General features: G+C 46.7%; 1 protein-coding gene across 1 annotated transcript in view; it reads left to right on the forward strand.

Moving 5' to 3' along the window:
- Positions 1-2,112: 2,112 nt before the first annotated feature.
- Positions 2,113-12,996, forward strand: part of ALPK2 (alpha kinase 2) — a 71,249-nt gene continuing 60,365 nt past the window's right edge. Inside the window, exon 1 of the mRNA XM_080821051.1 lies at positions 2,113-2,527. Within this exon, the coding sequence (XP_080677177.1) occupies positions 2,468-2,527 (60 nt within the window). The 5' untranslated portion in view covers positions 2,113-2,467. The remainder of the gene's footprint in view (positions 2,528-12,996) is intronic.

Below are 12,996 nucleotides of genomic sequence, written 5' to 3' on the forward strand. Positions count from 1 at the left end.
TGTTTATCGGGACTGCAGAGCCTGGAGGGAGGCCCTAGTGGGAAAGGTCAGCAAAGCCTGTTAGGCTGGAGTCAACAAAGGGAGGGGCCACAGGAGTTCCATTTCTCCTGGAGCAGGGAGAGCAGGCTCAGCATGATCTAGGAGCCAGTTTCTTCCCTGCTGGGCGCAAGCCGAATGCCTGGCTTGGTCTAGGTAAGTCAGGATGGCATGTGGACATGAGTTTCCAGCCAGAGGGGCTCGTGGGGTGGGGTTTGGACTTCACAGTCATGTAAAATGTAGAGAAATGGCACCATTCTTCATACACATAATCCCAGCCTGATACCTTTACAGCTTCCTGGCATGAACCTTGCCTTCTCAGCACAGGCTTAAGAAGAGCTATGGCTTATGTTGTTCCACCGTATGAGGTCAAATTCTTCAGCTGTTTGTGTGCAAGGTCTCGCTCCAGAAAATATTTTTTTTCAAATTCCCATAGCATAAAAAAGCCTTAAAATAAAAGCAGAGAAGAAGACTAGAATATCAGATGCTTCTCCATTCATCTGAATAATTCTCAGCATTTTTCAAGTTGGCGCAAGCGTGTGGAAAGTTCTACGGGAAAGTGACGAGCTTCCTGGATTCTCAGCGTGAGGGCAGCTGGAACTCAGAAGCTGGTTTGCGGGGAGCTCACAAGCCCCTTTGCGGGGAGACCACAGATCCCCTCGAGGGTGCAGCAGCAATCACGGGGGTTTTCTGTGTGCCATGATGTGAGAAAGGTTGGCATGTCCATCCAAGCGCAGCACACTTACCTGTGTATTCTCTTCATCCCAGCTGTAGCCCAGATGACGCTGCTGTTTACCAAATCTCGGCTAAAAACTCTTCCGGAATGATTTGCTGCTCTGCTTCTGTTGAAGTCAAGTGCTCAGCAGAGAACCCACAGCTCTCTCCTAACCCGAAAGATGGCGGGGGCACGGGATGGAGACACGCAACAGAGGCATGTGCGCAGGAGAAAACAGGTCAGCTCGATGAGAAAGAACATCCTCGTGAGGGGGAGGAAAATGTCTCCACAGGTCCTGCCATGTCAGCTGATTCCCCCTCCTCCAAATTCAGCTGTTCCTGCTCACCGCAGGCCAATAGTGACCCTCACGCCTCCAGCTCGGAAAATCCCTTGGATGTTAAAGGAACGAGGCCAGCCGAAGAGGCTCATGATCTGGGTGACGCCGAGGAAGTTGCAGACGAGTTGCTTTTTTCTAAGTTAAGTCGTATTCCCACCAACCACAATGTATATTGCCACAGGACAGTCCATTCCAAAGGATCGAGGCTAACGGATGCCTTACACAGTGATGGCCCTCAGGAGGGAGTCTCGGACTCTGACCAAGCAGACCCCACAGGACAGAAATACATCAGCTTCAGCCTGCCGCTGTCGGAGGTGACTGCATCCGTCTGCCCAGGTGACGGGGCCGCGATCAAGCAGCAAGTCAGCCCACAGGTGTCCAGCGAAGACTCTGACAGTGACTATGAACTTTGCCCAGAGATAACCCTAACCTGCACCGAGGAGTTTTCAGATGATGACCTAGAGTATCTGGAATGTTCCGACGTTATGACGGATTACTCTAATGCAGTTTGGCAAAGGAACCTGCAGGGGACTGAGCATGTTTTTTTATTAGAAAGCGATGACGAAGAGATGGAATTCAGTGCGTGTTGCCTGGGTGGGTGTGAGCATCTCCTCGGTGAAATGGGTTGTGGGTCTCGGGTGTCGGATGACATCGGGCCTATGGAGGCCACCACTGGCCTCTGCGGTTATCACTCACAACCCCAAGAAGTGGGGGTGAGGAGCGGCCAAGCCTCCACCCACAGTCCCTCATCCCTGCAAACGGGGATGATTCTGACTTTGGGACCTCACCGGGACGCGACGTCTGCGGTGACAGACCCGGGGAGATATAAACCACCCGCTGCTTCCGAGGCCGCTGAAAATGATTATCCAGGAATTCGAAGAGAAACCAGAGACAGCCATCAGGCAGGAGAGGAATTCACCAGTGACAATCTGCTAAACATGGATAAAGCAGTGATCGAGACGGCGATGCAGCGCTTGTCTGGTGAGTTAGAAAAGCCAGGGGCGAGCCAGTGGTTGGAGATCGCAGCCGAGGGAAGAGTAGGGGATGAGGGTTCGTTGACCAAGAGGGGCTCAGAGAAACCTGCCAGGCTGAGGCAGCCCAGCGTGAGAGGAAAACCCAAGAAACTGAGCCCCAACCTGAAAGCGAGTACAACAGAAAGCACCTTTAATCTCTTCTATCCCAAAGAATCCGTTAAGCACCCACGAACCCAGAGTGATAAAAGAGACGGTTCTTGGGCCAGAGCAGAAGCTGACTGGAATTCCCAGTTCCCTGCAGGACAATGTGCTAGTCCAGTCCAAGCAGAGCGAGAAGGAAAAACCCCGCAAACTCCCCGGGGCTCACTCCCCCAAGGAGGGAACTCAGGCTTCGCGGGAGAAGGGATGCCCGTCCAGAACCTGTTTGAAACAGGTGGAGTTCCAGACTGGAGTGCTCATCCTCGGGTAAGACTCCTCTTTTTAAAAATTACTAGATGAAAGGTATTTGTGTGTGTGTGTGTGTGTGTGTGTGTGTGTGTGTGTGTGTGTTTCCCTTCCCTTCGTAGTCATGATCACTGTGCCACAGTACAAATCAAAAGAAGTCTCCCAGTACCATGAGGGGACTTGCGAATGACAGCTGCTGCTGCTGCTGCTGCTGGGAAGGAAATCTGGTTTTGAAAAAAGGCCCAGATAAACCCTAAGCCATCCTAATTATAGCAAAAGACAGATAGGAGTAAGAGGCACTAATGGGATTCTGGACAGCTGGAAAGAGAAATTTGATATTTTGTCGACTACATGTGTTTTACCAGGCAATGTCCCCATTCGGAGCATTTTTCAAGCAAATGTTTTGGGTGAAGAGTTTAAAAGAAAAAACAATTCTCTTTAGTCATGTTTCAGGAGCCCTTTGAAAACGGTAAGCGCTGGTTTCAATCAGAATTCAGAGTAAAATGAAAGATTTCAGTGTGTCCCATTGATGTGTGGAACCTGTTTCGTGGAGCTGGGGAAAGTGGACAGAGTCGGTTTTCTGTGCCCCAAAATCAAAGTAGATTTTTGGACGAATGTTTGTTTTGTTTTTCTTAGATCACAAAGTATTAAAGAGGCTAAGAAAATACTGCCAGGGAATAAATTTGTTTTACCCTATTACTGATTGGGGGGTATATTTGAAAGAGATGGAATTAAATTAATGGGAATAATGCACAAAAGATATTGTGTTTCATATGTGAATTTCTTTAATTTTAAAGGGTCCCAAATAGGCTTTGGACTGATGTTGTGCTGTGTGGCCACGATTTTGTTTTTTTAACTAACCACCAAGAAAAGTTTTTCAATTGTTTTTACCAGACCTGTGTTTTCCCTCCCCCCAAATTCGTAGTAGGAACCTCGTGTTGTTTTTGCAGATGAGACAGACTCTTAAAAAAACAAAATATTCCCAAATCCATTCATAGTTACTGAACTCTAGCTATGAAAACGTAAACATGTAATACATAGTTTCTAAAGATCCAGTCCTGAGATAACCAAACTAAAAATCTTCTGAGGTGGCTTTTTCCTGACCAGATCGTCTGCTCTACTGGCCAAACTTGCCACGTGAAAGTCACACTTACACTTTATTTTTTGCAGGAGAACCAGCTTTATGCTATTTGGTTGTTTAACACCTACCACCGGGGTGATCACAGGCCAAGGACCACAGATGGGGGTGTTTATGGATAAGGATAAGTTTATGGAGACGGGTTAGCCAAAGATTAATACAAAATGAAGTTTCACTCTTAATTTTTTCACGTCAATAAACATAGCATTTCCTTTTCTATTCATAAAATGCTCTTCCTGGCTCAACCAAGTACCTTGTTACCGTTGTTTCTCTACATTGAGCATTTCATTGGGCAGACTATCTTCATGATGAAAGGTGAGGAGGTAAAACGACCAAGGAACGATACTTGGAGAGGAGGCGGCTGGTGACAATGTTAGTGTTCGACCCACCATGGGGGGGAGGCAATTGCTAGCTTTCTCAGCTTGTGGACAAAGAGAGGAGCTCAAGGAAGGAGCCCCCTTTGTCATCCTCTGCTTGTGCCCTAAACTGAATTCTGAGATCGGGAGTCTTGGTGACAGCAAGCTCCACGCAGCTAAAAAATAACTGGGCATCTCGGGGACCGCAGTCATCTGTCCCGTGCACATTCTTGTCTCCATCAAAGTTCTTGTGGGGCTCTCGCTTACACACGCGCACACACACACTCACTCACTCCTCCAGCTGTCGGCTCCGGGTCTGAGGTGGGTTTTGTGTTTTGTGGCACGACTCCAGCAGGTACCTCAGACCCATAAAGGCGAGTCTTCAGAAAGCTCCGCATTCTGCAGGTGGTAGGGCTGTCCCTCACGATGCTGTGCTCAGTAACAGAGCCAGCCTCGCACTCAAGGGTGACCAGAACCGTGAATGGAAGTTGTCGATTCAGGGGCGGTTCTGTGCAGCCTGAAGTTAGAGATAGGAGCTCTGTATCTGTCGCATTTTTTTACCAACCCCCCTTCGCTTAACGAAAGCAGGAAAATTCTTCCCCAGGGCCAGGGGCACAGTGAGAGCGGATTCTTTTATCCATGCAGAAAGTTACTAACTGTGGGAGATGCCCCAGTCCCTTACATCCATACAAGATAGAAGCCAGATTTACAACAAAGGGCTAAATACCATTATAAATGTGACACAAAACCATGAGAAGGTCCCTGGGAGCTAAATTAGACTTTAAAAAAATACTGCTGGAAAAAAAAATTGGTGAATTTCTTGATAAGTAGGTCAAAAAGGCATTTTAAATATTTATTCTCAGACACCTGAGGGTTTGGGAACTTAAAATTCGAAATGGTTAAAAATCCTTGGTTGGGGGTAATACTGATGGATCTCCCCAGTCTTGACTCTTGGCTGATGCACTTACCTTTAGGTGCCTTTTTGTAGAAACAGTGACCGTCAGCTTATCTTTTAGTAGTTTGTCTCCATCTGTATGTTGCTTTTAACATTCTGAAGAAAAGTCCATACTTCTCAGTCTGCATTTTAAGAACAAGGAAAGAACCAAATATTGTAGAATGCCTCCTGCCTAAACAGAGGTCTCCCCGAATATTTACTTCCTGTCTCCCCCTCCTGCTTTTACAATGTAAGGCCATCTTGTGCTGATTTGTGTGGAAACAGTATTTACCCAGGCTGGGATTGGAAAGCCCCCAGTTTCTCTCCATTTATGGAAGATTCCAAAGTTAATCCCAGTTTGGGAGTGGAAAACAGAGAGGGTATCCCGGGCTAACTTGAATCATCTTCAAGGATCACACTGCCAATCCCTCACCTTGGTTTGGCTCTTGTCTTACGATCCAACTCAGAGGCAAAGACCTGACGACCTGCCCGTCTTAAGTTTCTTTCTAGCCACACGGGGATAAGATCATCCTCACTCTTAAACCAGAAGCACTGTGTCTGCCCTTCTCCACTGCTGCCCAGCTGCACCCCAGAGAGATTTGCATTTCTCTGTGGGGTCATGGGATCTCAAGTGTACAGTATGAAAGTATAATCTTTGGTTTTGAGAGTTAAGAATCTTCCTGATCAGGAGTCAGCACTAAGCACAGAAGGTGAGCTCCTTGATGGCAGCGGGTTTTGGTCACTGTATTTTGTTCACGGAGAGGTCCTAAGTCCTTGGAATCATGCTGGCCACATAGTAGGCACTCAAGAATTGAAAGAATAAGTAGCCATATGGGACGAGATTTAATTCCATTAATTCCATAATCATCACTGGTCTCAACCACTTTATGGCCTTTGATGTCATAAATATTTTCTTTGGTTCCCTTTATGTACCAATTTTCCCACGACTGAACTGCTCCCCATTGCTCTTTGGGCCTGGCGATGGATTACTTTGTACTAAACTGTAAACACCTTGCGCTTGGGGTCCCTTGTGAATGCTGGCGATTCACATATAACCTTGACCTCATCAGTGCCTCCTTAGCTTTCCCAGATCGCTGGCTAGACCCAGGAAGACCCTACCACATCCCCCTAGCATTCAAGACCCTCTACCATATTGTTTCCATCTACCTCTGAGTGGCAAAGCAGACAAACACACTGGTTTCTTTATCTGGAAGATGAAGCATTCTCTTAGACGTGTGGTGTTTCTTCTGTCTTCTTGCCTGGAATGCCCTCGATTCGCTTGTTGCCAGCTCAACTCCTCTCATCTTTCAAGGCCAAGATCCTGCAAGGTACTTCAAGTTGCACCGCACCCCTGCAGCACAGTCCTTCTCCCTAATTCTGATTTCTCTTTCCACCAAAACACAGCATTCTTATGCAAATAAGGTATAAGGTAGGGTAGCTGGCTCTGGACCTGAGTTTGGGTCCTGCCTTTCTACTTTCTGATTCTGTGACTCTGGGAAAAACTACTTAAGCTCTCCTAGGCCCAGCTTCCTTGTCTAAAACAGAAAACAGAAATAATAATAATAATAATAATGATAAAAATAATAATAATGCCTCACAGAGTGAAGATTAAAGTCTTACTAAAATGTTTATCACAGTACCTATTATGCAGTTAGCATTTAATGAGTTGCCATTTTTATTTTGCTTATTACTTACCTTTACTCTCTATACAGAACACGGGGCTCAAACTCACAAACCCAGGATCAAGAGTCACACACTCCAGTGACCGAGCCAGCCAGGCCTCCCTATGGTTTACTTTCTTAATACGTATGTCCTTCCCCCCCATATTAAAGGCATATTGAGGGCTGGCTGTGAGTGGTTTTATACCTTTTTCAATTGAAACTTTTATTGAGATCATTGTACTTGCACACACAGGGTCAGAAACAACACAGAGAGATCTCATACACTTTGCCTGGGGGTTCCCTGACGGTAACATTTTGTAACACTATAGCACAAAATCACAACCAAGATATTGACATGGATACCATCCAGTGACCTTCTGCAGACTTTCTCAGTTTTGCTTGTGTGTATGTGTGTGCATGAAGATCTCTCAAAATCTATCAGTTGGGTGGGCTCGTGTGATAAATGCGGTGTGAAACTTCATGCTAATCGGAGTTCAGCCTGGTAGCTAGGCAGGTGATACTGTAACACAGTTTATGGCAGCTTAAAATGGACATGGCCATCCAGTGACAGGCAGGACACACAGTAGGTCGGGGTGTGTGTGTGTGTGTGTGTATTTTTTTCCCCCATAGGAAAATACCAAGCAGATAATTTAAACCTCCTTGTAATGTAGTTTTCATCTCTGGGACAGAGCAACCTGAGATTTGAGTTCATCTGCATAATAAAATGCATCCCCCCCCCCATAACAACTGTTAAAAGGGCCTCCAGAAAGCTGATAAGCCAGCTCTCTGCTGATGATAGGAAGGGACGAAGTTTATAGTCGCTCATCTCTTAGCACACGGCAGTCAGGCCTCTTGTCAACACCACCGCATGACAGACGGGCAAATAACACAAATATTTGTTTTGTTTTTAATCACAAAGCCTACTGTGCCACTTCTGCCAAACGCCATTACTGCCCTGCACCGACAGGATCAGCGGAGGCCTAGTTCCGGAAGTAATTGTACTCAAGGATTGTTAAATAACCCGCGGAAAGCCCTACAGCCTTGCTACTCCCAGCGCGGTCTGCACACCAGCTTGTCCAAGTACACACCCTCCAACCGGGCCCCAGCCTCACAAAATGTGCATTTTAACCTGATTCCTGGGAGATTCCTATACATACTGAAGTTCCAAACGCTCTTGTCTACAGACAGGAGATTGTGTTCAGATTAGAAAAGACCCCAAGCAGGGACGCCTGGGTGGCTCCATTAAGCATCTGCCTTTGGCTCAGGTCATGATCCCAAGATCCTGGGATCGAGTCCCGCATCAGGCTCCCTGCTCAGTGGAGAGCCTGCTTCTCCCTCCCCCTGCCGTGCTCTCTCTGACAAAGAGATGAATAAAATCTTAAAAAAAAGTAAATAGGCTCTAAACGATTTACAAAACAAAAACAAAAACAAAAAACAAACCCTAAAGCAGAGGTCTGGTGGCTGGGACCTTAACATAGTCTGATTCCTGAATCCGGCCCCCGGAGATTCGGACGCCCTTTGGTCCGAGCGTGGCTTGGGTGGTGGGGGTTTTAAAAGCTCCCGGATGGTTCCCTGTACCTACAAATCTGAGAATCTTAGCTGTGCTTTAGAACCATCCCTGTTACTCTCTAACTGTACAGATGCCTAGGCTCCACCCCCAGAAGTCCTGACGTCAGAGGTCCCAGGGTCCTAGGGCTCAAGCTTGCAGACCTGCAGCCCTTAGGGGAATGGGAGGGTCCCCCTGGGAGGCTCGGGGTTGAAGACCCGCAGAGTGAGGCCGCAGGGAGCTGAAGGTCGTACAGCTCATGAAAGCACCGTCTCAGGGATTCGGGAGCCCCTTGCCCCTGATTTCCCTCCAGTCTTAGCTGAGGAGCCCGGCGCCGGGTTACTCGGGACTATTTTCCAAACAGGCAGTGGGTGTTCTCACCCCGAAGATCTGCTGCCCTCGGGCCGTGTGTGCATTCCTGCAACCCCTCGTATTCTGTGAGAATCACACCCTCTCCACGATCAGGGCTTCTGGGGGAAAACAGCATTGCCTGCAGGTCGCTTCCTAAATGGGTCATCAGAAAACCAGAGACAGAAGCAAAAAACTGTGCGCGGGAAGTTCCCTCAGACGGTGCAGGGAGGCAGCCCAGGTGGGCCGGTGGTCACTGTGGCAGATATTAAAGATGCACAAGAGAACTGAGTGGACATGCTGGCAGCCCTCAGGTTAGGCAGGTGGGAGGGTGCTGAGGCCGCAGGGACGGGAAAGGATCTCTGCCTTGGCGAGATTGCAGGGTTGGGGGGGTGGGGGAGTGGAGGGTAGTGCCACCTGGCCTCAGGACAACACCCCCTCCCCCCGCCGCCTTCCAGCCTAGAGTGCCCGTCTCAGGAGACAGGAGTGAGGGACAGGCCTCTTTTTTTTTTTTTAAGATTTTATTTATTTATTTGATAGAGATCACGAGTAGGCAGAGAGGCAGGCAGAGAAAGTGGGGGAAGCAGGCTCCCCACTGAGCAGAGAGCCCAATGCCGGGCTCGATCCCAGGACTCTGGGATCGTGACCTGAGCCAAAGGCAGAGGCTTTAACCCACTGAGCCACCCAGGCGTCCCACAGGCCTCATTTTTAATTGTATTCAAAGACGCCTAGAGAGCGTCTCCGCTGCCAATGCAAAAGCTGAGCTGAAGGCTCTTCCCTTCCTGCTCGAGATTCTCTACTTGACTCCGGCGCTTGAGGGGCATGACTTGGCCTAGGAGAGATCACGTAGGAACCAAGGCAGCATCTGGTCACACCCAGGTCATTGCCCTACTCACCCATCACAGAGCGGGTTGGTGTCACAGATCCCGTGTGTGGCACAGAGGCGCTCGGGGCCCACAGCCTGCTTCTGCTCGGGGCTCAGGGCAGTGCGTCTCCACCGGGAGGGCCTGGATTGCTGGCACCGGCTTCACCTGCCGCGGTGATTTCAGATCTCTAAATCCTACCTCAGGCTTCTTGACTGGGTGCTCGGAACCAGCGCTGGGGGTGGTTCTCGTGGGCAGTAAAATCCCAACCTTGGGCTTCATTAGACCAAGATCTCGAGGGACTACTACCCCTGGGGGCATCTCCAGAAGGAATCGGGGATTTTGGAAGCAACAGGAAGTTTCGGGCTTGTCAAGTGTAACCCCTTTGCCCTAAGAGGGGGGAAAACCCTCATGATTGGGATGTTTCTCTGCTTTCTAGTTGGCTTGTGCCAAGTGCGGCCTGTTCCTCACCTGCCCCGCAACTGAAATGAATACGGATCCTGATTTATTGTAACTAATCCAAAACAGGTGTGCTGTCTCCAGCTGAGCTTTATTTTAAGGAGTAGTTCAGGGACAGGAATTTGGGCGGCAGCAGTGGAGGCGGAGAGAGGAGGGTAGGTGGCTGCTTGGGTGGGTTTTCCTTGTAGCCGGTCTCTCTCCACGCCTTGGATGGGAGCTGAGTGCCAGAGACATGCCTTGTTGGTGTTTGTTGGCTATGAGGGAAAATGAACTTGATAATGGGATAGGAAAAATGTTGGACTTACCATCCATCTATCAATAGAAATGATAAAGCTGTGGCAGAACAGGGTGGGTGCAGCCCCCACTAGATCAATAGGTAAACCAAACCAAGTAGAGAGTATAGAATCAGACCCAAGAATATACTGGAATTTGGTTTATGATGGAAATAGCACCTTAAGTTTTAGGAAAGAAACATCTTCAATGCTGACACAATTAGCCATCTATGTGGGGAAAAAAAAATAAGCCTTACAGTGGACCCCAAATCAATTCCAGATGGATCTTTGAGCTAAATATGTATATTTTTAAAACCCCAAACTATAAACTACTAGAAAAAAATATCGGGAACTGTTTTTACGAACTTGAAAGCCATAAGATCTTCTTGGGACACAAAGGACAAAAAAGGAAGAAAACATTGATCATTTTCGTTACATCAAGTTAATTTCTATATAACAAAAAAAGTCAGAAACAAAGTTAAGTGAAAGTGACATACTGGGAGAAATACGTAGGACAGATGTAACAGATAAAGATTAATTTCCAAAGTATATAAAAAGCAGATAAGAAAACATATCCCTAACAATTGAATTTTAAGCAAAAGTAAAAGTAAGTACGAAGCTCATAGAAGAGGATATACAATTGGTCACTAAACATGTGAGATGCTCAGCTTCATGAGTAATTAGGAAAATATAAATTTTAAACATGAAATATCTCTCACCCATCATATAGGCAAAAAAATTTACAGGATGGGAGATAATATTAAGGTGTGGAGACTATGGAGAAATGGGTACTCTGTCAGCAAGCGTGTAATTTGGTGATATCTTTTAAACTTACAGAGGGCATTACCCACCATCCTGCAGTTTCACGGGCGCAAGGAGACATGTACCATGATGTAGAGCAAGAAAGGTATATTACAAAATGATCCACACAACGTGGTACCCTGCACCCCCCTCCCCGAACCAACCCATAACCATACATGTCATTCGTACCTACACGTGGGAGTACATAAAATATCTTTGTTAAGTGTAGAAGGATCCACACCAAAATGACAACCGTGGCTACTCCGGGGAGCGACGTAGGAAATTTGCATTCAGACAGGTGATTAGGAATGTTAAAGTTTTTAAGGAAACTATACTCATTTCTTACTTCTATTATTGAAAACTACTATTTTTTAAGAGGAGAATAAACGGACGTCTAGGAATCCGTGATTTTTGGTTCTGGTTCTGCCACTAACCAGTTTCGTGTCCCTGAGTCCATTTCTCCTCTTCTTTGGGCTTTTTCCCTCCGTTTTTCCTTAAACTGAAGAGGTTTGAACATGAGGATCTCCAAGTTTCCAAGGTGGTAAAGTCCTGTGAATCCCTAATTCCACATCAGCTGCCAAAATAAATACCAAATAGAGTGGAAGAAATTGTGGACCTGAAGGTGAGGAAATCCTTTCTAAGCATAAGGAGGAAAATTGGTAAATTCTGCATATGAAAAACCTTATAAACAGAATGTAAAAACAAATGAAAACTTAGAGAAGTACGTACTGGTGCTGGGTAGACAAAGAAAACAGTGTAAGTAAGGATGAACAGTTTAATCCAAAACAGGCAAAGGAATCATAGTCAATTCATTTAAAAAAATGAACGATTACATCATAAACTTATCAGCTGACTTCCTTCACGCCCTCAGTTTTCAGTGATTGCTTTTAAAGTGATAATATCTCCAGCTGATAAGACCGTGAGGAAAGAGGCTTTTCTTCTTCACGGCTGGCGGAAGTGCGAATTGGTATCATCGTTCTGGGAGGCAGATTGGCAATATTCACTCCATACCTTTAAGATGCAAACTTTGGCCCAGTAACTCACCGGTTGCGGTGATCAGAGCAGTTAAGACCCAGTGGGACAAGAACATTCATTGCAGCATGACTTGTCATCATGAAACTTTGGGAACAATCTAGATCTTTAATGGGTGGGGGGCGTGCTGGTTAAATACCGTGGTGCAAAATCCTTTGGAACACCACGCAGCCGTTACAAATCATGCTTTGAAAACATTTAAGGAGATGAGAAAATGCTTGTCAACAAGTGACAAAACAAATATGTACTCTCTTCCCTTGAAAAACTTGGTGTCGTGACAGAAAGCTCCGGCTCTTCCCCTGTGGTCCCATGGAAAGCCCTGGACACTCCTGTTCAACGCCTTTATACGTTGCTGCAATTCTTGCATGAATGAGTCAGTCTCTAAATCACTCACCGATGGGTGGCTTTTAAAAGGAAATAGCCTCGGGGGCTCCTGAGTGGCGTGGCTGGCTAGGCCTCTGACTCCTGATTTTGTCTCAGGTGGTGATCTTGGGGTCCTGAGATGGCGCCGTGTCAGGCTCTGTGCTCAACGGGGTGTCTGCCTGAGGTTCTCTCTCCCTGGGCTCCACTCCCCGTGTGCTCGCTCGCTCTCTTTCTGAAAAATAAAGAAAAAGAAAAAGAAATAGCCTCTCTTCTCTTCTCCCAGCTACTTTATAGTATAAATAAGCTCCATTCCATTTTTCTTGAAAAACAGCCTACTTAATACTACAACTTTTCTCAATCCCTTAAGAGGCTGCCCCAAATCTAGCAAGAGAACCTTCCTCTTTGAGCAATGAAAATTAGTTCTCTTTGATGCTGACAGTTAGATGCTGAGTAGAGGCCCCAGGAGCATCCAAGGGGCCTAAAAATGAGTTAATATTGTTAAAAATAGAACCGATAAATAAGGATAAAATCGCCTTTCTTACCATTTTTCTATAACCATATATGGTGAGACTGTATCATGTGAGATGTCAGGTTTCCCCAGGAGGAAAGCTACTCTGTAATGGTAAGTAAGGTGTCCTGACTGTTTGCGAACCGCCCCCCCCATTCATGTAGTAAAGCCCAACTCCCACAGTGTTGGTATTTAGAAGTGGGGCCTTT

This window comes from Martes martes (genome assembly GCF_963455335.1).
Source record: "Martes martes genome assembly, chromosome: 13".
Taxonomy (NCBI): domain Eukaryota; kingdom Metazoa; phylum Chordata; class Mammalia; order Carnivora; family Mustelidae; genus Martes; species Martes martes.